The sequence below is a fragment of the Neoarius graeffei genome, chromosome 2 (assembly GCF_027579695.1).
Source record: "Neoarius graeffei isolate fNeoGra1 chromosome 2, fNeoGra1.pri, whole genome shotgun sequence".
Lineage (NCBI taxonomy): Eukaryota > Metazoa > Chordata > Actinopteri > Siluriformes > Ariidae > Neoarius > Neoarius graeffei.
The window spans coordinates 45,487,188-45,511,991 of record NC_083570.1 but is presented as its reverse complement, the minus strand read 5'-3'; the positions used below and the strand labels follow the sequence as shown (position 1 = coordinate 45,511,991).

Here is a 24,804-nt window from a genome sequence, read left to right as displayed (position 1 = left end):
CATCCCAGGACAATCTGTAATGTACATTCATCTGACACTTGTGTGACAATTTGCCAAAACTAGGCTTGCTTTGATTCCTTGCTTTTAAACAAACGCTGGCTGAGAAAGCACTCGACACTAAACCAAACTACAACCCCGATTCCAAAAAAAGTTGGGACAAAGTACAAATTGTAAATAAAAACGGAATGCAATAATTTACAAATCTCAAAAACTGATATTGTATTCACAATAGAACATAGACAACATAACAAATGTCGAAAGTGAGACATTTTGAAATTTCATGCCAAATATTGGCTCATTTGAAATTTCATGACAGCAACACATCTCAAAAAAAGTTGGGACAGGGGCAATAAGAGGCTGGAAAAGTTAAAGGTACAAAAAAGGAACAGCTGGAGGACCAAACTGCAACTCATTAGGCCAATTGGCAATAGGTTATTAACATGACTGGGTATAAAAAGAGCATCTTGGAGTGGCAGCGGCTCTCAGAAGTAAAGATGGGAAGAGGATCACCAATCCCCCTAATTCTGCGCCGACAAATAGTGGAGCAATATCAGAAAGGAGTTCGACAGTGTAAAATTGCAAAGAGTTTGAATATATCATCATCTACAGTGCATAATATCATCAAAAGATTCAGAGAATCTGGAAGAATCTCTGTGCGTAAGGGTCAAGGCCGGAAAACCATACTGGGTGCCCATGATCTTCGGGCCCTTAGACGGCACTGCATCACATACAGGCATGCTTCTGTATTGGAAATCACAAAATGGGCTCAGGAATATTTCCAGAGAACATTATCTGTGAACACAATTCACCGTGCCACCCGCCGTTGCCAGCTAAAACTCTATAATTCAAAGAAGAAGCCGTATCTAAACATGATCCAGAAGCGCAGACGTCTTCTCTGGGCCAAGGCTCATTTAAAATGGACTGTGGCAAAGTGGAAAACTGTTCTGTGGTCAGACGAATCAAAATTTGAAGTTCTTTATGGAAATCAGGGACGCCGTGTCATTCGGACTAAAGAGGAGAAGGACGACCCAAGTTGTTATCAGCGCTCAGTTCAGAAGCCTGCATCTCTGATGGTATGGGGTTGCATTAGTGCGTGTGGCATGGGCAGCTTACACATCTGGAAAGACACCATCAATGCTGAAAGGTATATCCAGGTTCTAGAGCAACATATGCTCCCATCCAGACGACGTCTCTTTCAGGGAAGACCTTGCATTTCCCAACATGACAATGCCAAACCACATACTGCATCAATTACAGCATCATGGCTGCGTAGAAGAAGGGTCCGGGTACTGAACTAGCCAGCCTGCAGTCCAGATCTTTCACCCATAGAAACCATTTGGCGCATCATAAAACGGAAGATACGACAAAAAAGACCTAAGACAGTTGAGCAACTAGAATCCTACATTAGACAAGAATGGGTTAACATTCCTATCCCTAAACTTGAGCAACTTGTCTCCTCAGTCCCCAGACGTTTACAGACTGTTGTAAAGAGAAAAGGGGATGTCTCACAGTGGTAAACATGGCCATGTCCCAACTTTGAGATGTGTTGTTGTCCTGAAATTTAAAATCACCTAATTTTTCTCTTTAAATGATACATTTTCTCAGTTTAAACATTTGATATGTCATCTATGTTCTATTCTGAATAAAATATGGAATTTTGAAACTTCCACATCATTGCATTCCGTTTTTATTTACAATTTGTACTTTGTCCCAACTTTTTTGGAATCGGGGTTGTAAATATACCGAGGGTTTGAAATGCATTCACGCGCCTTCACATTTTATTGTTATAGGTTCAATTTAAAACAAATTAAAATTTACCACATTTTTGGCATATCCAAGATATTCTTTATAGATAGAAACATATCGGAGATATTCATTCAAAATCTAAAAATTGAAACCGAGAGTTTAGATAAAAGTATTCAGACCCTTCGTTCAGTACTTTGTAGAAGCACCTCGGGCAGCAAGTACAGCTTCAAGTCTTCTTGGGTAATTCCCGACAAGCTTCACACACGTGAATATGGACAGTTTCTCCCATTCTTCCTGGCAGATCCTCTCAATCAGATTAGATGGTGAGGACATCCAGTGACTTACCATTCCGGCACTGTTGTAGCTGTATGCTTTGGATCATTGTCGTTCTGAAAGGTGAACCTTTACCCCAGTCTGAGTGTGCATGCGCGCACTTTGGAGCAGGTTTTCTTCAATTACCTCTTTGTGTTTAGCTGCATTTAATTAAATTCTGACCCGTCTCCCTGTCCCTGCTGCTAAGAAACAAACCCATAGCATTGTGCTGCCACCACCACCTTTTCCCTCATGTACTCAGAGTAATTTACGGTAACTGCTGGAGTGCCTTCTTTCTAGCCACTTTAGCATTAAGGCCTGACTAACAGTGTGTTTTTGTGATGGCTATCGTTCCTGCAGATTCTCGAAGAAGAATCCTGCTGGTTCCAAACTTCGTCCGTTTCATAATGGTGGGCAGCACGGTGGTGTAAGTGGTTAGCACGGTCGCCTCACAGCAAGAAGGTTCTGGGTTTGAGCCTAGCGGTTGACAGGGGCCTTTCTGTGTGGAGTTTGTATGTTCTCCGTGTCCGTGTGGGTTTCTTCCGGGTGCTCCAGTTTCCCCCACAGTCCAAAGACATGCGGTTAGGTTAATATGGGACGGCGTTGGGCTGAGGTGCCCTTGAGCGAGGCCCCTAACTCCCAACTGCTCCCCGGGTGCTGTTAGCATGGCTGCCCACTGCTCTGGGTATGTGTGTGTGTGTTCACTGCTTCAGATGGGTTAAATGCAGAGAGGAAATTTCACAAGTGAGTCAGTGCGTTTACATGCATATAGAGAAAATCGAATTTCTGCCGTAACTCGACTGAAATCGAAGTTCAAAATGCCATGGAAACACCTTAGCTCGGCTAAAATCGAACCGAACTGGATTTCTCGTAATCGAGCTACACGACCTAGATTATGCGATTGTAGCCGAGCTACTTGGTGCATGTAAACCCTATCGAGCTACTTACTTCAGCACTGCCCCTTCCGGGAGTGACGAGACCACAAGCGGGAAACACAACAGCCTCGGTCGGCATGACAACAGTAGTAGTAGCGAGCAGCAGAAGAGGTCAGGAGGAACAAGGAGAACGAACGAACACGGAACTGATAACGTTGTTTATACTCTTGAATAGCTCTTCTTCATGACGACAACCGGAAGTGTACCAACACGATGGGGCGTGTAGCGCCACCTGTGGCTCGGGTGCACAATGTACCTCACACAATAGCTCGATTTCCTTGTGTGCATGTAGGATTGGATTTCTCTGGCACCCCTGCTGGGACCCTTAGCTCGATTACCGACAGTAGCTCGATTTGGATGTGCATGTAAACGCACTGAGTGATGAATAAAGTTCTTCTTCTTCTTAATGATGGAACCCACTCTGCTCCTGGGAGCATTCATCACTTTAGGAACGGTTTTATGCTCTTACCCAGATCTCGGTCTTAACAGAACTTGATGACAGAGGTCTATGAAGAGTTCTTAGTCTTCATGGTTTGGTGTCTGGGCTAGCATACACTTTACACACACACACACACACACACACACACAAGCCTTTCTAAATCAGGTCCAATCAATTGAAGCTGCCACTGTTCAAAGATCTCAGAATATCAAAGCAAACGGGACGCACCTTTAGTCAAGAGTCTAAATACATATTCAATGAGGCATTTCAGTTTTGTTTTGTTTTTTGAAACAAGTTTTGCAAAAACTCTCTCAAACTTTGTCATCATGGAAGATTATGTATAGATGAATGGCTAAAATGTAAAACTTAAATGAGGTTAACAGCTAAAAAGCACTTTTCAGTTACAATCATGGTTAAAAAGTGGAGTCAGTAAATTTTAAATCGAATCTATAAACACAACATAGAACACAAAATATGAAGGGGGCTGAAAACATTCCGAACCCACTGTATCTCAGCGTGGATTGTGGGTTTCCCTCGCAAAACGGTTTACGACATAAAACATACAGCGCAGCCGATTATATATGTGCCAAATGACATTGTTCTGTGGGTAATGTCTCTATACTGATGTTAAATCACATTTCATTGACTATCGGACTAAACAAATCAGAATCGCACATTTTTCCTGGGAGATCTGGTTTCACAGTGCAATTTCGGTCATGTTCACAGAATGTCATTGAAAACTGTGTAGATCACATGCTGCACATCTCATCCTGACTGAAATATATTCCTATCATATATCTTATTAAAGTGCATATCACGGGTAAATTCAGGAGCGAGATCAATGCAATTCTCCTATTTTATATTGAACTTTGGTCAAATATCTGTAACATTCTGCATTCTCTGCAATTTTTTTACCTTGCGCAATACCAGAAAAATTCAGTTGAAATCGAGCCATTTGAGGCAAATTGGTCCGCCTCTGAAAAACCTTGGCATTTGGATTTCCTGGCAAACATTGATTTTCGTGACGTCGCGTGCGGGACGCCTCCCTCTGAATCCTACGTCAGCGCTGGTTTGTTTATGAGAAAACGACCTGGTGGTTTTCTGCAAATTTCTTCAACGTTATCGCGTAATTATTAAAATGGTGAACAGATGTATCGTAGGAGGGTGTAGCAACACCAATCTTGATGGGATTAGTACTCATCGTTTCCCAAAAGACCGGACGATGAGAGAGAAATGGGAGCGCTTGGTCTACACAGGCTGTGCACTGAAACCGTGCAAAGCTCTCGCAGCCTGCTGGCGCTTCCGCAGGTGACGTCACAAATTTGGCTCCAGACTCCCATGGGATTTTTCCAGACGTGTTTTGTTATTTTATTTTTTTCTGCTGTAGACAGATGGCCTTGTGCAAAATTACCCTTCTGGATGAGTGTGTAAAGGGACATGCTCTCATATTTTAAAAAAAATGAAACTGGTCCAGAATATGCACTTTCATATTAATCCTACTGTAGGAAGTGGAGGTCAAAGTCCGGCATGTAAAAACTCACTGGGATGAAATGACTGACTTTGGTATTCAAAATGCATGCAAATTCCATAAGCACAAGCTGGAACATGAGAGTCAAACACTCACACACACACACACACACACACATATATATATATATATATACATACATACATACATATATACACATATATCATCTCATCTCATTATCTCTAGCCGCTTTATCCTTCTACAGGGTCGCAGGCAAGCTGGAGCCTATCCCAGCTGACTACGGGCGAAAGGCGGGGTACACCCTGGATAAGTCGCCAGGTCATCACAGGGCTGACACATAGACACAGACAACCATTCACACTCACATTCACATCTACGCTCAATTTAGAGTCACCACTTAACCTAACCTGCATGTCTTTGGACTGTGGGGGAAACCGGAGCACCCGGAGGAAACCCACAGGGACACGGGGAGAACATGCAAACTCCACACAGGAAGGAGTTTGCATGTTCTAGGCTCGAACCCAGGACCTTCTTGCTGTGAGGCGACAGCGCTAACCACTACACCACCGTGCCGCCCTTACTAGCCTGACATGTTTCAGTCTCCTGGGCGTTGATAATAACTTAATAATAATGAGACTGAACTGAAGTACATACATTTAAAAAGAGCAGTGCAGAAATGAGTAATAAAGGTGTCATAACATTGTAATGTACACTGTAAAACATTTCAGCCTATGTCCACTTACTTTTTCTCTTTGACTCAATGAGCTCTGAAGTGTGTTTGAATTTGAACTAATCTGTGCAAGTTTTCAAAGGGTTAGACTTGAATTACTTAGTTGTCTTGACTAATTGAGACTTTTTCTGAGCTGAAACAAAGATAATCGTCAAATTGACTCAACTTGCATTTCCAAGTTAAATCAATCTGAAATGTTTTACAGTGTATGCGGGTGATAATATTCTCTTGTAAAGTTAGATATAACCTCGCCAACCTATCACTGGGCAGTATCTCACTGGGCTGCGACAGCCTGCGACTAATTGGACACACAACAATTACAATAAAATATGTGAATTTTCACTTGGAAATCACACTGAATTGCATATTTTATCGCAATTGTTGTGTCTCCAACCAGTCGCAGGCTGTCGCAGCCCAGTGAGATATCTCACTGGGCTGCGACAGCTTGCGACAAATTGCGAACGTCATTCGTCAAAAGTGTCTTGAAACATTCGCAGGGCTTCTCAACTTCCTCACACGAGTTGCAAAGTGTCGCTCCTTCGTCGCTGAAATTTTGAACATATTCAAAAAATTCGTGCGACAAAATTTCTAAGATAGCCGCAAATGCGTCGCTGGTGTCGCAAAGCCGTCGCGAACCCTTCTCAAGTCAGTTTCCGTGAGACAGGAAGTGCAAGTGTATGGGTAGTATCTCACTGGGCTGCGACTAGTTGGAGACACAACAATTGCGGTAAAATATACGAATATCAATTCAACGTGATTCCAAGTGAAAATTGTTGCCAATTTGCATAATTTATCGCAATTGTTGTGTCTCCAACTACTCGCAGCCCGGCTTTCCCTCGGCAGGCAGGGAAGAAAAGGAAGCCTCACGGAAACTGACTTGAGAAGGGGTCACGATAGCTTCTTTCGTGGACGGCATCCATGCACGCCATTCCTCTGCAGTGTACGCCGTATTGTGTCACGGGAAATAGTCACCCCAGTTTGGCTTTCTACTTCTTTAGATAACTGCAGTGAACTTGCATGCCGATTTTCTTCAACCCTTCTCATCAGAAGACGCTCCTGTTAACTTGGTGTTAACTTCCGTGGACGACCTGGACGTCTCTGTGAGATGGTTGCAGTTCTGTCTTTCTTAAATGTTTGTACCACTTTTGCGACAGTATTCTGACTGATAAGTAAAGCTTTGCTGATCTTCTTGTCGCCTTCACCTTTGTGGTGGAAAGAAATTATTTTCTTTGGACGAGAGGTGAAACGTTTTCAAGAATCTTCAAGCAAGTCCAGTTGCCCATTTCTACCACCCACAGTTTACTATGACCTGGATGATTGAGAATCTTCACAGACATCTATTTTCTTTGGGGAATTCTGAAGAGACAAGTTGAGCATCACTCTCCATCCAGCATCCAGTCACTAAAAGAGGTCATTGCTGAGGAATGGAAAAAGATTGATGTTGCAAAATGTCGCCAACTTGTTCATTCCATGCCTAGAAGACTTGGTGCTGTCATTAAAAATCATGGAGGCCATACAAAGCACTAGATGGAGTAGTTTTTGTTGTGGGGTGCACTCATTTTTGCACCACCCTAATTTGAGTAAAACTGAAAAATGTGTAATCTAAGTTATATTATTAACCTTACTTTCCCGTTATAAGTTAAACAGATGTTATATTAAACTTTGTCTTGTCAACATTTTGGAAATTGTTTGTGTTCATTGAGATATTGTTTAAAACGTTACTTTTCAAAGCGGGTGCACTCATTTACGCTCAGCACTGTATCCCCTCCTGGTTAAGGGTTGTTTTACAATCAGGGTACAAAGTTTGTGTCACAGGGGTCCAAAATTCAAATTGATTGAAACTGGTTCTTGTACCAGCAGTTTTTAAGTGAAGGACAAGTTAAGGAACAGATTTCAGGTAATTTTTTGACGTGTGTGTATGGTAGTTTTGTGTAATCTGCTATAAGATGGGAGAAACAAATGAAGTGACATTTTTTTTGACAATTCAGAATCCACTACTTCCATAGTGCTTTTAAATATAAGGCTGTAAGCTTTGTGTTAGTTGTCTCTAATATTTATGTCCCAATATCTTGACCACATTTTAGGATGAAAATAATCATTTTAGATATGTTATTTTACACTACCGTTGAAAAGTTTGGGGTCACTTTGAAATGTCCTTATTTTTGAAAGAAAAGCACTGTTCTTTTCAATGACGATCACTTTAAACTAATCAGAAATGCACTCTATACATTGCTAATGTGCTAAATGACTATTCTAGCTGCAAATGTGTGGTTTTTGGTGCAATATCTCCATAGGTGTATAGAGGCCCATTTCCAGCAACTCTCACTCCAGTGTTCTAATGGTACAATGTGTTTGCTCAGGCCAAGAAAAAATAATTGTTTGTTTCCTATTACATCTTGAAAAAAAAATAGGGTAGGTAGGTCTTTTTATTTTATTTTTTATCACACAAAATACCGGGTAGGTAGTTGTTTTTTTTTTTTAAATAAATTTTAGGTGTGGGACAAACAGTGGCACATAGTGGGGAAGTGTCATTCTGTGACTCAACCATCCAGAACCAGGCCTAAGAAAACCAGTGAAGCTTGTGGAATACAGGATTCGGAGCCCATGGATAAAATATGGAGTGCTCGGACGCTTAAAGGAACTATAAACATAACTACAGGTGTTGAACCTTAACTTTATTAGGAACACTATGTTGTGAACTTGTATGTTTAATATGAATACAAAGAACATCGTGATATCGATACCGCCGTTAGCCTGGGCACTGTGTGTATACTGTTTGCATGACTCGTCCAGCGGAGGATGATAATGTTCGTAGAGTTCTTTTACAGTTGAAAACTTATAAAATGAACTTATTGTCTTACAATCTTCCGTGTGGTCGCAACCGATCACGGTAATCGAGAACACTTCGTTGGCCGCCATGATGCCTAGCGTTGTGTACAACACAAGCCGGAGTTTCCCGGAAAGAGGTCATGACGTCAGATTGAGGCCGTGAGAAATCAATGAGTGTTTCTTGTCCGATATATGCGTTTTAGAATTAGTCACTTGTCAGATCGACAATATTATGCAAATCGTAATGCAGATTTTTTTTTTCAAAATTTATTGTTGGTCGGCGAAAATACTTTTTTTTTTTAAACATCTAACAAAAAAGTCTAGGGTCGGGGCATTTTTTTTAAACGGTCGGTCGGGTAACCGGAAACAAACAATTATTTTTTCTTGGCCTCATTGCCTCAGAAGGCTAATGGATGATTAGAAAACCCTTGTACAATCATGTTAGCACAGCTGAAAACAGTTGAGCTCTTTAGAGAAGCTATAAAACTGACCTTCCTTTGAGCAGATTGAGTTTCTGGAGCATCACATTTGTGGGGTCGATTAAATGCTCAAAATGGCCAGAAAAATGGCTCGACTATATTTTCTATAGACCCCTTCGCATGTTTGTAAACAAACCGACCGTTGCCAGGATGCGCGCGCAGCCTGGACCCAGAAACAATGGCGCTGCCCATAGACCGGCATTATGAGCTGTCAGATTATGCAAAACAATTGTCGTTACAAGATCGAGAATGCTACATAAATAAGTTAACTCTAACAAGTGGACATCGCCTACCGAATCCGCATTTAATTAAAGAGTGGACGGACGATGTTACTAAGTTTTCCTCTGATACCTGAAGGCAGTCATACTATTTACAAAAAATGTCAAACTCAAAAAAATATATATTTTATATATATATATATATATATATATATATATATATATATATATATATATATATATATATATATATATACATACACAAAAGTAGCCTGCCATCAACATTCTGGCTACAGCGATACTACAACTTGATTAACAATGGGGCATTCATATTCATTTTGTTTTAATCAAATTATGCCAGTGATGTGATGGCAATGTGGCTTTAGCTACAACAGCAAATCCCAACACTAAACAGCAATTTGCAGGAGGTGATGGCATGAAAGGAATGATAGTGTAAAGAGTGCAGCTAAGAGAAATCAGAGCTGCGTAAAAAGCGAGAGGCAGAGACCAGAAATGAAACTGAACGGGGCGGGAGCTAGGTTAGAGCAGTCAACGCAAGTTGGCATTTAGAGTGAGGGCACACAATTTTACCTTTCCATCCTTGCTTTAAAATTGTGATTTTCGGCATACACAAATAATCATGGCACAAAATCTGGACCGCTTGAGTCAAGCGAGAGCTCTCCTACAAACAAAACTGCATGCAAAGCTAAGTTAACATGCTAACAATATTCATTACATTGTGTAACTATGACCAGCTAATCAGGCAAACGTTACCAAAGTATTTTGCTGCATCAATAAACGAAGACTAGAAAGAATAAAAAAGAAAGATTTAATAAATAGCCTGAATCTTACCTGTGATGAAGTGGGCGCTGCAAACCCGCGCATTTTTGATAGTGCTTTCATCCCAGTCTACACGTTTGATAGCTTGTAGCCATAGACGTCGGCGATTTTTTTGGAATGGGTGAGATCCTGCTGGAACTCTGAACGTTTTAACCCCATCGCTGCTACGATTCTGACACCCGACAACACAACAACTAGGCATTTCTTCCAAATATTTCTTCTCGTCTCTACCGTCGTTGAGTCTTTTTTGGGTCCAGGCTGCGCGCGCAATTTCCTCTTACGTATGAATGACGTTTACTGCGAAGGGGTCTATTCATTTTACAACTTATGGTGGGAAATAAAAGTGTGACTTTTCATGGAAAACACAAAATTGTCTGGGTGACCCCAAACTTTTGAACGGTAGTGTATATTGAAAAATTAGCTGTCTCGGAGAGGACTTTTTTTTTTTTTACACAATTACATACCAGGGGCGTGTTTAGCCTATTTTTGGGGGTGCTCAAGCACCCCCAAAAATGAGCTCAGCACCCCCTAGCTCAGCACCCTCAAAAACACTGCTTTTGGACGTAATTTTCAGAAATAAGTGCCCTCGCGCACTGCGCAATGAATGTGTGCGCGGGCGTGTGTGTTCTTGAATTCACCTGTTAGGTGATAGTTCTATGACCAGTAAAATCCCTCTCCTCCTTGCGTCCCCTCTGATTGGGTTGCCTGTCCGCGCGAGTGCTTGCTACGACATGGTGTTTTTTTAAACTGGATTCCACGCCGATGAGGAATTCGAAGTAGCACCTGAGTATTACTGGCATAGCGAGATGTGAAGGTACGGACCGGAGTTACAATTGTTAAACACAACACAATAATATGCATAATGCAATATTGATGTTCCCTGGTCTATGAACAGAATGATAAAAACGACATTTATCATCCATATCGAGATACTTTTGTGCAGAGCTGTACAAGTGCTACGGTGCTAGACCACCGTGTGTTAGTCAATTTTATTTAATGTAACATAGCGTTTACGTTTGCTTATCATTCTTATCATGCTTATCAACAAAAAATATAAACTAATGTAAAATCATAATAATACACACTATTATTACACAATACACAATAACATTAATTAACAATTACCACTGTTCAAAATGAATAGCTCCAACATTACAAATGCAGTAGTAGGTCTCATCTCATCTCATTATCTGTAGCCGCTTTATCCTGTTCTACAGGGTCGCAGGCAAGCTGGAGCCTATCCCAGCTGACTACGGGCGAGAGGCGGGGTACACCCTGGACAAGTCGCCAGGTCATCACAGGGCTGACACATAGACACAGACAACCATTCACACTCACATTCACACCTACGCTCAATTTAGAGTCACCAGTTAACCTAACCTGCATGTCTTTGGACTGTGGGGGAAACCGGAGCACCCGGAGGAAACCCACGCGGACACGGGGAGAACATGCAAACTCCGCACAGAAAGGCCCTCGCCGGCCACGGGGCTCGAACCCAGGACCTTCTTGCTGTGAGGTGACAGCGCTAACCACTACACCACCGTGCCGCCCCAGTAGTAGGTCTTTAGTTAAAAATATAACGTAAATATTTGTGTCAGTGATTGTAAATGTGTAGATATCATAGTTTATTGGGTCAGCTTCTGTTAAAACATTGCATAAGTCTAGTCTAGTCTTCTTGTCTAGTTAAGTCTAGTCTAAATGCGGAATAAATGTGGAAACACTGTCATTCAAGCCAGGTGCCTCTGTCAGCTCTGGGGGCTAAGCACCCCCAAAGATCAGATACTAGAATCGCCCCTGTTACATACTAATTTGATCAAAATAGTCTGAAAACTTACTGGCATTCAACATTAAAGCTTAACTATGTTTCCAATGATATGGAACCAAATGTGTGTTGTATGGTATAAAGAATGATGTAAGTGCATCCCTTTTGGAGCTACCTGTGGTCAAAAAAGCACTTTTTCTAAATGACACGAGCACTGTAAAAAAAAATAGTTGAGAATACTTGAAATTTCAAGGCAACAGTCTGCATTAAGAATTTTATGTTTTGCCAACGATGTGCCCATGATAATCCAAACTATGATAAAACTTATCTTTATTAAGAATTCTTAATTAAGTCAATTTTCACCATTTATCATTAAACTATACATGCCTTTTTTCATTGTTCTACACAATTACAATACTTCAATATTGAAATAAAGGTTTTAAAACCCATGTCATGGGTATGGTGTCGTGGCTCAGGTGGATAAGGCGCCATACCATAAATCCGGGGACCCGGGTTCGATTCCGACCCGAGGTCATTTCCCGATCCCGTCCCTCTCATTTCCTGTCTCTACGCTGTCCTATCCAAATAAAGGTGAAAAAAGCCCCCCAAAAAGTCTGATAACCTCAATTGCCTTTTTGCACTACTGTGAATGCCACTGTTCAGCAAAAAGAGAAATCTATGTTGGCAGAATGAGGAATTGAAAATTGACTTAATTAAGAATTCTTAATAAGGATAACAGTTTTATCATAGTTTGGATTATCATGGGCACATCATTGGCAAAACATTAAATTCTTAATGCAGACGGTTGCCTTGAAATTTCAAGTATTCTCAACTATTCTTTTTTTACAGTGAGTAATTTTGCTAAATATGACACATATTGGCATACATTCACCAAAAATAACGCTATCACCAAATTTTGTTTTGCATGGTAAATAGAGCTATCACAGGGCTACAATAAACAACCGAGTTTATTTAGTCGAGCCTTTTGATATTGAAGATAAGAAGTGTTAAATGTGATTTTTAGCTTGCGGACCCTGATTGTAAAATCAAAGCTGCGCGAACAGCCGACTCTGTGTGCGTGTGGAAGTGAGGTGTGTCGGTTCAAAGCGCGCCTCCGGAGCTCCTACCTTTCCCCCCCGCGGGCCGCCTGGCTTTGCGGGACAGGCTGAGCTGCTGCACCTGCTGCTCCACGCGACTCCGCCGCTGCGCTCCGTCACTCTCCGCGTCCGCAGCAGCGCGAGCCAACCGCTCCTCAGTCGGTAACGCTAAACACGAGTCCTCCGCGTTATTAACAGCCAGAACCGTCCTCACGAACATGGACTCGTCAGCCGCCATGTCTTCGCCGTCCTTCCACGCCTGGAAACCGGATACGCAGCTCTGCCTTTGTGCTCCAAGCGTTTCTCTTTCTGTTTAGGGCGTGGCCTGTAACTACCTGAGGGCGTGGCTCAACCGGAACAGACACTGGGCCGAACCACGCTTGAAAGGAGAACTGAAGGCAATTTTTTTTTTTTATGAACAAAATTCTCTCATTTTATAAAATGTACGAAAGCATTTCTGACACCTATTTTGTCCCTGTTATAGCAAATCATATGTGTTTGAAATATACATATTCATTTTTTTCTTTACCAAATTCCAGGGGTGGCGGCACAGCACGGAGTCACCTCACAGCAAGAAGGTCCGGGTTTGGATGTTCTCCCTGTGTCCGCGTGGGTTTCCTCCGGGTGCTCCGGTTTCCCCCACAGTCCAAAGACATGCAGGTTAGGTTAACTGGTGACTCTAAATTGACCGTAGGTGTGAATGTGAGTGTGAATGGTTGTCTGTGTCTATGTGTCGGCCCTGTGATGACCTGGCGACTTGTCCAGGGTGTACCCCGCCTTTCGCCCGTAGTCAGCTGGGATAGGCTCCAGCTTGCCTGCGACCCTGTAGAACAGGATAAAGCAGCTAGAGATAATGAGATGAGATATGGTGTGACCATTAAGAAAAGACCATTTTGAAACTTTTACACTGAAAACAATTCAGTTTTGGGCGGCACGGTGGTGTAGTGGTTAGCGCTGTCGCCTCACAGCAAGAAGGTCCTGGGTTCGAGCCCCGGAGCCGGCGAGGGCCTTTCTGTGCGGAGTTTGCATGTTCTCCCCGTGTCCGCGTGGGTTTCCTCCGGGTGCTCCGGTTTCTCCCACAGTCCAAAGACATGCAGGTTAGGTTAACTGGTGACTCTAAATTGACCGTAGGTGTGAATGTGAGTGTGAATGGTTGTCTGTGTCTATGTGTCAGCCCTGTGATGACCTGGCGACTTGTCCAGGGTGTACCCCGCCTTTCGCCCGTAGTCAGCTGGGATAGGCTCCAGCTTGCCTGCGACCCTGTAGAAGGATAAAGCGGCTAGAGATAATGAGAATGGGATGAGAATTTATGTACTGAAAGTCATTTCTACTTTTGCAATGGCCAAAAGATCGTTAAGGTGTCGATAATTGTAGCCGCCGCTCTATATTACAACATTTCAAAATCCCAGATGACATCCCATCTCACAAGCCTATGATCATATAAATATGTCTTCCAAGTTTCTCTCACACATGCACACACACATAAATACCATTTTCTCCAATGCATTCCCCCCCCACACACCCACACACACCCACCCACACTATTTTATCCCTATATGTGACTAATATGCCAAAGGCTGGCTATGGTATGGTCAGTTGGCTGGTTCTGCGTAGGCTACATGTAGCATGAAAACATATGATTAAATTATGTCAGGGCAACTATTGGAGTCGACATGAACACAGATTGTTGTTGACATGTTAAATAAACTTAGTCGGGGCAAATAGACCACCACTGTAAATATGCATTAAACCACTCAAACTGTCATGACTATGGCAGTATGCATAAAGCAGTATGTAATGTGTCTGAATACTCATTTAATAGTAGTTGATAGTTATGGTCAAGTTGTAGGTACTTAACCATTGTTAGTATATATGGAGAATTCGAATGCAGTCTATACACCCAAGACCTCTTAACTTCCTGTTAGTGATCATAATTAACTACAGCTGGTAGCTTCTGTGTGCCAACATAAAAAGGGTTTGTTTGACACCACTCATTGAATTGACGAACACACAGTACAAGAGGAAAGTCTGAGGAGCTCAGTGCAGATCTGAGAAAGAGGATCATAGATTTACACAACTCAGGAATGTCCCTTGGGACCAATTCTAAACAACAGCAGATTCCAAGATCATCAGTTCAAACAACTGTATGTAAGTACATGTTATTGGGAGGTATAGTCACTTTGCCAAGCCACTTTGCTGGAAGAAGACCTCAACTGTCACTCTCAGCTCAGGAACCTCAGGAACAACCAAGGAACCGCATAGGTCTACCATGAACTGGAAGCGGTGACAACACTGTTTACAGTCAGGTGAGTGTAATACATAATACATAAGTGTAATATCCATCCATCCATTATCTGTAGCCGCTTATCCTGTTCTACAGGGTCGCAGGCAAGCTGGAGCCTATCCCAGCTGACTATGGGTGAGAGGCAGGGGGGACAGGTCACCAGATCATCACAGGGCAACACACAGAGACAAACAACCATTCACATTCACACTTAGGGTCAATTTAGAGTCACCAGTTAACCTGACCTGCATGCCTTTGGACTGTGGGGGAAACCGGAGCACGTGGGGGAAACCCACGCGGACACAGGGAGAACATGCAAACTCCGCACAGAAAGGCCCTCGCCGGCCACGGGGCTCAAACCCGGACCTTCTTGCTGTGAGGCGACAGTGCTAACGACTACACCACCGTGCCGCCCCATAAGTGTAATAAACTATCAAAAATACTGAATATTAAGAAATTTTACACTGTGTGAATTCAATTCTGGGTGAACAGACCTTCAGCCTTGATTGTCAAAATCTCTGAATAATCCGAAATGCATGCATGTGACTTAATTTAACAGATGTTTCATGGAAAAAAACCCCGTACATTTTACTTTGCCTATTTTGGCAAACAATTAAATAGTAAAGTCTTCACAGTTGGGTGCTGACTCCACTTTTGGCCTTCTCTCTTTTCCCAATTATAGCACCAAGATTTGAAGTTTGTGAAACTATTTTGGTCTGTAATTGTTGTTTTCTTAATTAAACATTTACAGCTTTGTTTCCCATCACAAATACTGATAGAGATTTTAGGAATGAAGCCCTGCAGGTCTGTTTTTCTGACAAAAAGGGAAATCCCTCGCCCTTTGTGTGAAAAACAAAAAGTGCTTTGTACAACTTGCCTTCGAGCATTCTCAAAACCGTGAGCTACCGTACAAAGGCACCTAATGACTCTGCAACACCTCAGGAACTATATTAGCACTGACTGTGAGGGAGGGCTGGGATAAGCAACACCTCTCATTACAACACACCTTTTGATGATTAAAATATATCTGTTCAGAGTTTTTTTTCCCTTGGACCGTGACTACAAAAGTATTTAAACACTTAAAAGTAAAACTGTAATTTGCTCTCAGAGAGAGAGATGTATTGAGTGTTTTAGATTTAGTAGGAGTTGTAGGGATCTGACTCATTTGTAATTCTTTATCTTTTCCACCTTTTGGTTCTTTTTCATTTGCTAATAAACATTGGCTTTTTGTATAAAAAGCAGAATGTAAAGACATGCAATGATGTCTTCAAAAACAAGAAAATTAGGGGAGGCTGGTCGGTTACGATATTTCCAGATTTTAAAAGAAAAAACACATCAGTTTTGCCCATACTCTTGCCTCTGATCTGGCTGATTGTTGGCAGCGTCACAAACTGTGAAATAACAGGTTCTTTTGGCCCATTAGCCTACTGTCCAATATACATGATGGTGGTGTTGGGGGGGGGGTGTATATTTTAACATTTTATATTTTAAAATTGTGGCATGTTGTTTAAAAATTGACCTCGGCTGTGTTTTTGTTTAAAAATGTTTTCCAAATTGTAGCTGTGTTTAATTCATATCCAGAAAAATAATATAATATACTCAGCATAAACATTTTAAATAGATTCTGTATTTTTGGTCCATCCATGACATATTACTAAAGTAGCCTATTTACTGTTGTTGATGTGGGTCACTTGCTGTTAGCCAATTCACTTTCTCGTACCAGGAGAGCTGAAAGGAACGAGTATTATTCCCTACCTTTTTCACCAAGTCAATTTGAGGCGTTGGTCTACCCTGCTCTTTAATTTTAATTTTTTCCTCGAAAGGAAGACTGGCAAATGGCTTCGCCAAAATTAAATCAGCAATGCTTGGCATCCGTGCGCAGCTTTCCTGCTAGCTGACTAGCCCCCTCAAGTTCAAATTCAGTCACTCAAATAAACGACATTTCTGGAACTAAGATAGCGAACTTGACAACACTATATTTACACTTTATTTACAATGAAAATATATACAAACTAAAAAAGCTGGTAGAAACCGTATGTAATGAATGAAATCGAAATGTAAGCTGATCTCTTACGATACACCACAGCACTTGCGAATCCGCATGGGACTGAACTGATGTTGCCAGGTACTGCTGACGTTATCCAGCCCAAAATATGTTCAAAACCCGCCAAAATGCACTTAAAACAGCCCAATCTGGCAATACTGTACCGCTGCCTGTCTATAGTTGAAATGAGCTGTCAATCAAAGAAAATATCCGGCCGCTTTCACCAATCACCAGTCTCCTCGCGGAAACTGCCATGTCCCTCCCATGTGAGGCTCGGAGTCCGTGGGTGGGCGTTTACACAGTATTTGTCCAATAATCGTCTTGCATTTTGAGATTGAAAAGCGTATCGCTCCCAAATGCCATTGAAGTCCATTGACGCTGGGAGTCCGTGAGACTCCGTGGGCGGGCGTTTTCGCAGTATTTGTCCAATAATCGTCTTGTATTTTGAGATTGACAAGCACATAGCTCCCAAATGCCATTGAAGTCCACTGAGGCTGGGCTGCATCGCACTGTCACGAGTGGGAAAAACTCACGCACACATTAGGCGAACTGGGGAAAGTTATAACGGAATGATTTCGCACTGTAGTTGGGTTGAGCACATATATTTCTATGATTCTGGATCTGAAATAGCAATGTTATAAGGTCGGCTATAACATAAGCCTAGTGCAATTCATCCTACACAATGTTCGTCATTTTTAGAGGAGGCTGAGCCTCCCTCGTTGTCTTAGAGCAATCGCCCGTGATATATGGCGGTGGTGTAGTGGTTAGCTCTGTGGCCTCACAGCAAGAAGGTCCGGGTTCGAGCCCCGTGGTCGGCGAGGGCCTTTCTGTGTGGAGTTTGCATGTTCTCCCCGTGTCCGCGTGGGTTTCCTCCGGGTGCTCCGGTTTCCCCCACAGTCCAAAGACATGCAGGTTAGGTTAACTGGTGACTCTAAATTGACCGTCGGTGTGAATGTGTGAATGGTTGTCTGTGTCTATGTGTCAGCCCTGTGATGACCTGGCGACTTGTCCAGGGTGTACCCCGCCTTTCGCCCGTAGTCAGCTGGGATAGGCTCCAGCTTGCCTGCGACCCTGTAGAACAGGATAAAGCGGCTAGAGATAATGAGATGAGATACAACCCCAATTCCAAAAAAGTTGGGACAAAGTACAAATTGCAAATAAAAACGGAATGCAATGATGTGGAAGTTTCAAAATTCCATATTTTATTCAGAATAGAACATAGATGACATATCAAATGTTTAAACTGAGAAAATGTATCATTTAAAGAGAAAAATTAGGTGATTTTAAATTTCATGACAACATCACATCTCAAAAAAGTTGGGACAAGGCCATGTTTACCACTGTGAGACATCCCCTTTTCTCTTTACAACAGTCTGTAAACGTCTGGGGACTGAGGAGACAAGTTGCTCAAGTTTAGGGATAGGAATGTTAACCCATTCTTGTCTAATGTAGGATTCTAGTTGCTCAACTGTCTTAGGTCTTTTTTGTCGTATCTTCTGTTTTATGATGCGCCAAATGGTTTCTATGGGTGAAAGATCTGGACTGCAGGCTGGCCAGTTCAGTACCCGGACCCTTCTTCTACGCAGCCATGACGCTGTAATTGATGCAGTATGTGGTTTGGCATTGTCATGTTGGAAAATGCAAGGTCTTCCCTGAAAGAGACGTCGTCTGGATGGGAGCATATGCTGCTCTAGAACCCGGATATACCTTTCAGCACTGATGGTGTCTTTCCAGATGTGTAAGCTGCCCATGCCACACGCACTAATGCAACCCCATACCATCAGAGATGCAGGCTTCTGAACTGAGCGCTGATAACAACTTGGGTCGTCCTTCTCCTCTTTAGTCCAAATGACACGGCGTCCCTGATTTCCATAAAGAACTTCAAATTTTGATTCGTCTGACCACAGAACAGTTTTCCACTTTGCCACAGTCCATTTTAAATGAGCCTTGGCCCAGAGAAGACGTCTGCGCTTCTGGATCATGTTTAGATACGGCTTCTTCTTTGAACTATAGAGTTTTAGCTGGCAACGGCGGATGGCACGGTGAACTGTGTTCGCAGATAATGTTCTCTGGAAATATTCCTGAGCCCATTTTGTGATTTCCAATACAGAAGCATGCCTGTATGTGATGCAGTGCCGTCTAAGGGCCCGAAGATCAAGGGCACCCAGTATGGTTTTCCGGCCTTGACCCTTACGCACAGAGATTCTTCCAGAGTCTCTGAATCTTTTGATGATATTATGCACTGTAGATGATGATATGTTCAAACTCTGCAATTTTACACTGTCGAACTCCTTTCTGATATTGCTCCACTATTTGTCGGCGCAGAATTAGGGGGATTGGTGATCCTCTTCCCATCTTTACTTCTGAGAGCCGCTGCCACTCCAAGATGCTCTTTTTATACCCAGTCATGTTAATGACCTATTGCCAATTGACCTAATGAGTTGCAATTTGGTCCTCCAGCTGTTCCTTTTTTGTACCTTTAACTTTTCCAGCCTCTTATTGCCCCTGTCCCAACTTTTTTGAGATGTGTTGCTGTCATAAAATTTCAAATGAGCCAATATTTGGCATGAAATTTCAAAATGTCTCACTTTCGACATTTGATATGTTGTCTATGTTCTACTGTGAATACAATATCAGTTTTTGAGATTTGTAAATTATTGCATTCCATTACTTTGTCCCAACTTTTTTGGAATCGGGGTTGTGTGTGTATATATATATATATATATATATATATATATATATATATATATATATATATATTAAACAACACTAAATGAAACAAAGTTAATATTTGGCTTGACAATTATTTGCCTTTCAAAATGCATCAGTAGTAGAAAACTGAAGTATTTTGGAAGCATCTTGCAGAAACTGCTACAGTTCTTCTTGAAACCTTTTTTTTTTTTATTTGCATGTAAAATCTAACAGACAATATTTTTTTTTGTCTGAAATGTGGTATTTCACAAATTATTATTATTATTATCCATCCATTATCTGTAACCGCTTATTCTGTACAGGGTTGCGGGCAAGCTGGAGCCTATCCCAGCTGACTACGGGCGAAAGGCGGGGTACACCCTGGACAAGTCGCCAGGTCATCACAGGGCTGACACATAGACACAGACAACCATTCACACTCACATTCACACCTACGCTCAATTTAGAGTCACCAGTTAACCTAACCTGCATGTCTTTGGACTGTGGGGGAAACCGGAGCACCCGGAGGAAACCCACGCGGACACGGGGAGAACATGCAAACTCCGCACAGAAAGGCCCTCGCCGGCCACGGGGCTCGAACCCGGACCTTCTTGCTGTGAGGCGACAGTGCTAACCACTACACCACCGTGCCAACCCTGAATCTAAATTATATCACTGTATCGCACCGTTCCATTGGTTCTTGTTATGGTTCTAGCCAATTGGCAATGAGGTAACATATTACAACAAATCACTCGAGTATTTGTAAAAATGAAACACGCTCCGGTGATCACAAGCAATGAAAATGCCAAAGAAGAAAAAAGACTCGCTATGACAACAAGTTCAAGGCGACTTGGTCATCGCAACATTCATGTATTAAAGCATCAACACAAGGTGAAAAGCATGCATTTTGTGAAGTATATTGGTCCAATTTCTCAATCAATTAACACCAGACCCCCCTAGAAGGGCGCTGGTGTACCACATTTCATTCTCTGGGGGTTGGCAAGTATGGAAGTCTGAACCTCAGAAGTAGCCAAAAATACACGAACATGAAAGAAGTTACCTTAAAGCACCTTTATTGTGTAGAAACAATACAAGCACTGAGTATTTTCCAGGAATAGCACGGAAAATCCTCCAGAAACGGCAATGATTTTAAACACCGTCCCAGTACAAAGTATCTCCCTAGAATTTCCCCAAAACAAAATGGCGTCTCCTATTTAAATCATTGCAAAATAACTTTTCTTTGTTTGAACACAGATTTCTGATTCGCTGCCCAACGTGAGGCTTCTCATTGGCTAAAACACACACACACACAGCTAATTTTGAGAATACACAGGCCTAACTCGTAACTCTCTCTCACCATATAACATCTTAAGGTTTTAACTACACAATATTAAGTCTGTAGTTAAGTGTTCCTACAACGATAATAATCAGTTGTGAAGAAAATGCAATTGTGGTTACACACAAGATCCTCTAAATATTTGAACTCGTAAATTGTCCCTAGGCTCAGCTAATGGCCTCGTGACAGAAAAAACCCTCAGCAAAGTATCATCAATTCAGGCTAAATAATACAACATAATTTCTCAATGATCTTAGAAAAATATTTGTAGCAGGCTAATACACCTTTGTGGCTAACATTCCACAGTTTGACCTGTTGACTCTTGTAGCACAGAGAGCCTGGCACAAAGATTACCGTGGCCACAGAAACAAATCTTAACCCATTTTGAAGCTCTCAACAGTAATCTTGAGGTATAAAATAATCCTTGACTATCACCGCTAACCAGCTCCACTTGCGGCGTTCGGCAAGCACAACAACAGCAATGGCAGACTACATCATCTCTTCTTCTTCTTCATCTTCGACACTATACTAGGTCTGTTTTTTGAATGGTGGTCACAAGGTTTTGACTGGTCTTGTTGGTTAAGATAATCTAGCCCCTAGCCCCTGATGTAAGCAGTTCTTGGTTCTAGACCAGCAAAGTGTTAGTGCTGCTCTGGAACCAGTTTTCCTGGCTGAGAGCCAGTTCTTTGTCTGTCGAAATGCGAAGAACTGGTTCAAGATTAAGCACTGGCTCTGAAACAGTCCTGAAACTGCCTTGGTGGACAAGGAGTATTAGAGGGAAGCATAGGTCATAGATTGCGATCTGACAATGCAGAAAGCACTAGTCAACACAACAGCCTCTGGTACAACCCCGATTCCAAAAAAGTTGGGACAAAGTACAAATTGTAAATAAAAACGGAATGCAATAATTTACAAATCTCAAAAACTGATATTGTATTCACAATAGAACATAGACAACATATCAAATGTCGAAAGTGAGACATTTTGAAATTTCATGTCAAATATTGGCTCATTTGAAATTTCATGACAGCAACACATCTCAGAAAAGTTGGGACGGGGCAATAAGAGGCTGGAAAAGTTAAAGGTACAAAAAAGGAACAGCTGGAGGACCAAATTGCAACTCATTAGGTCAATTGGCAATAGGTCATTAACATGACTGGGTATAAAAAGAGCATCTTGGAGTGGCAGCGGCTCTCAGAAGTAAAGATGGGAAGAGGATCACCAATCCCCCTAATTCTGCACCGACAAATAGTGAAGCGATATCAGAAAGGAGTTCGACAGTGCAAAATTGCAAAGAGTTTGAGCATATCATCATCTACAGTGCATAATATCATCAAAAGATTCAGAGAATCTGGAAGAATCTCTGTGCGTAAGGGTCAAGGGCGGAAAACCATACTGGGTGCCCTTGATCTTCGGGCCCTTAGACGGCACTGCATCACATACAGGCATGCTTCTGTATTGGAAATCACAAAATGGGCTCAGGAATATTTCCAGAGAACATCATCTGTGAACAGAATTCACTGTGCCATCCACCGTTGCCAGCTAAAACTCTATAGTTCAAAGAAGAAGCCGTATCTAAACATGATCCAGAAGCGCAGACGTCTTCTCTGGGCCAAGGCTCATTTAAAATGGACTGTGGCAAAGTGGAAAACTGTTCTGTGGTCAGACGAATCAAAATTTGAAGTTCTTTATGGAAATCAGGGACGCCGTGTCATTCGGACTAAAGAGGAGAAGGACGACCCAAGTTGTTATCAGCACTCAGTTCAGAAGCCTGCATCTCTGATGGTATGGGGTTGCATTAGTGCGTGTGGCATGGGCAGCTTACACATCTGGAAAGACACCATCAATGCTGAAAGTTATATACAGGTTCTAGAGCAACATATGCTCCCATCCAGACAACGTCTCTTTCAGGGAAGACCTTGCATTTTCCAACATGACAATGCCAAACCACATACTGCATCAATTACAGCATCATGGCTGTGTAGAAGAAGGGTCCGGGTACTGAACTGGCCAGCCTGCAGTCCAGATCTTTCACCCATAGAAAACATTTGGCGCATCATAAAATGGAAGATATGACAAAAAAGACCTAAGACAGTTGAGCAACTAGAATCCTACATTAGACAAGAATGGGTTAACATTCCTATCCCTAAACTTGAGCAACTTGTCTCCTCAGTCCCCAGACATTTACAGACTGTTGTAAAGAGAAAAGGGGATGTCTCACAGTGGTAAACATGGCCTTGTCCCAACTTTTTTGAGATGTGTTGTTGTCATGAAATTTAAAATCACCTAATTTTTCTCTTTAAATGATACATTTTCTCAGTTTAAACATTTGATATGTCATCTATGTTCTATTCTGAATAAAATATGGAATTTTGAAACTTCCACATCATTGCATTCCGTTTTTATTTACAATTTGTACTTTGTCCCAACTTTTTTGGAATTGGGGTTGTACATGATTCTCGTATGCTCTCGAGTGGAAACTGTTCCAGGTACGATAATGCACTTCATCAGACAGATCCAGTGCACTTTCCAGGGCCACAAGCTGACACTGCGAGACAAATGTGGCAGCTATTGTTGTGAAACCTTTCTGAATGTCCAAAGAATGCTCCTAAAACCCAAATAATATCTGAATATCCCGCATGTCTTAATAAAAAACTGCTAAATTTCGAAGAAGGCCAAAGTTGGAATATCAAAATGAAATACGCTGTTTATACAACCCATTTCAAATTCCAAATATTGTCCTGTTTGGAATAATAGTATGCATGTAGACATACTTACTGAGATCCTCCCCTTAGAAGCCCATTCAGGATGTCGAATTGAATGACGTCAAATAGCAGGTGAAGATGTCGAATAGCAGTTACTTCAGAAAGAAGAGTAAATGAACTGCATGCTTTGGTGATCAAGTCCACCATGCATACACTGGTGGACAGATGATGTGGGAATAATCCTGTGGCCAAATCCAGGGTTCCTGCCTATGGTCAGATTTCCCACTTTGGTGATCATTCGGTTGATGTGGCAGTGTCTTATGTAGGGGAACCATCCGAGTGCCCTTCCAGTCAGTCTCAGAGTGAATCGGTTCCTTGTGAAATACTGGTGTTAAAACATGGCACTCTAGCAGTTGGGGGGGAGAGGGGATAGAATGTAAGTGTGGTTCTATGAATTGGTCGAACCGGTAAGAATTCTGCAAGAAGGTTCCAGGGAATGACATCTGTTGGCAAGGGTATTTTATATGTCATGTGGTCACCACATGAATTTGAAAAGGTCTTGACATGTCTGTGCTTGCTCACAAGAAGGCATCCAGGTGTTAAAACACTGCCCTCTGGTGTTCATAGAGTCTGGAGTTCATAGAGAAGTTACATGGTATGTAAATTACTGCCCTGCCTGGGTATAGACTTTGGTTAAGAGTTGCCTATGGTCAGGGTTATCCTAAGGTCAGGCTAGGATAAGGTTTTGTCAAGAGTTTTGACAGGACTGGAGCTGATCTAGGGTTGGTGTTGAGGAAAGGTTAGGATTTATCCAGGGTTATAGTTGGACTAGCACTGCATTTGAGGCAAAGTTGTGACTTCTCCACTT

At 42.0% G+C, this 24,804-nt stretch overlaps 1 protein-coding gene across 3 annotated transcripts in view; it reads right to left on the bottom strand.

Annotated features, from left to right (window-relative positions):
- The window catches only part of pkp2 (plakophilin 2), a 99,932-nt gene extending 86,752 nt beyond the window's left edge, over positions 1-13,180 (bottom strand). Inside the window, exons 1-2 of one of the 3 annotated variants that reach the window (XM_060914311.1) lie at positions 12,907-12,995; positions 6,961-7,068 (exon numbers count right to left, since the gene is read on the bottom strand). In XM_060914311.1, the coding sequence (XP_060770294.1) occupies positions 6,961-6,988 (28 nt within the window). In that variant the 5' untranslated portion in view covers positions 6,989-7,068; positions 12,907-12,995. Of the gene's footprint in view, positions 1-6,853; positions 6,919-6,960; positions 7,069-12,906 lie in introns of those variants that run through there. The other 2 variants (XM_060914310.1, XM_060914312.1) reach the window with 2 other exon arrangements.
- Positions 13,181-24,804: the final 11,624 nt, after the last annotated feature.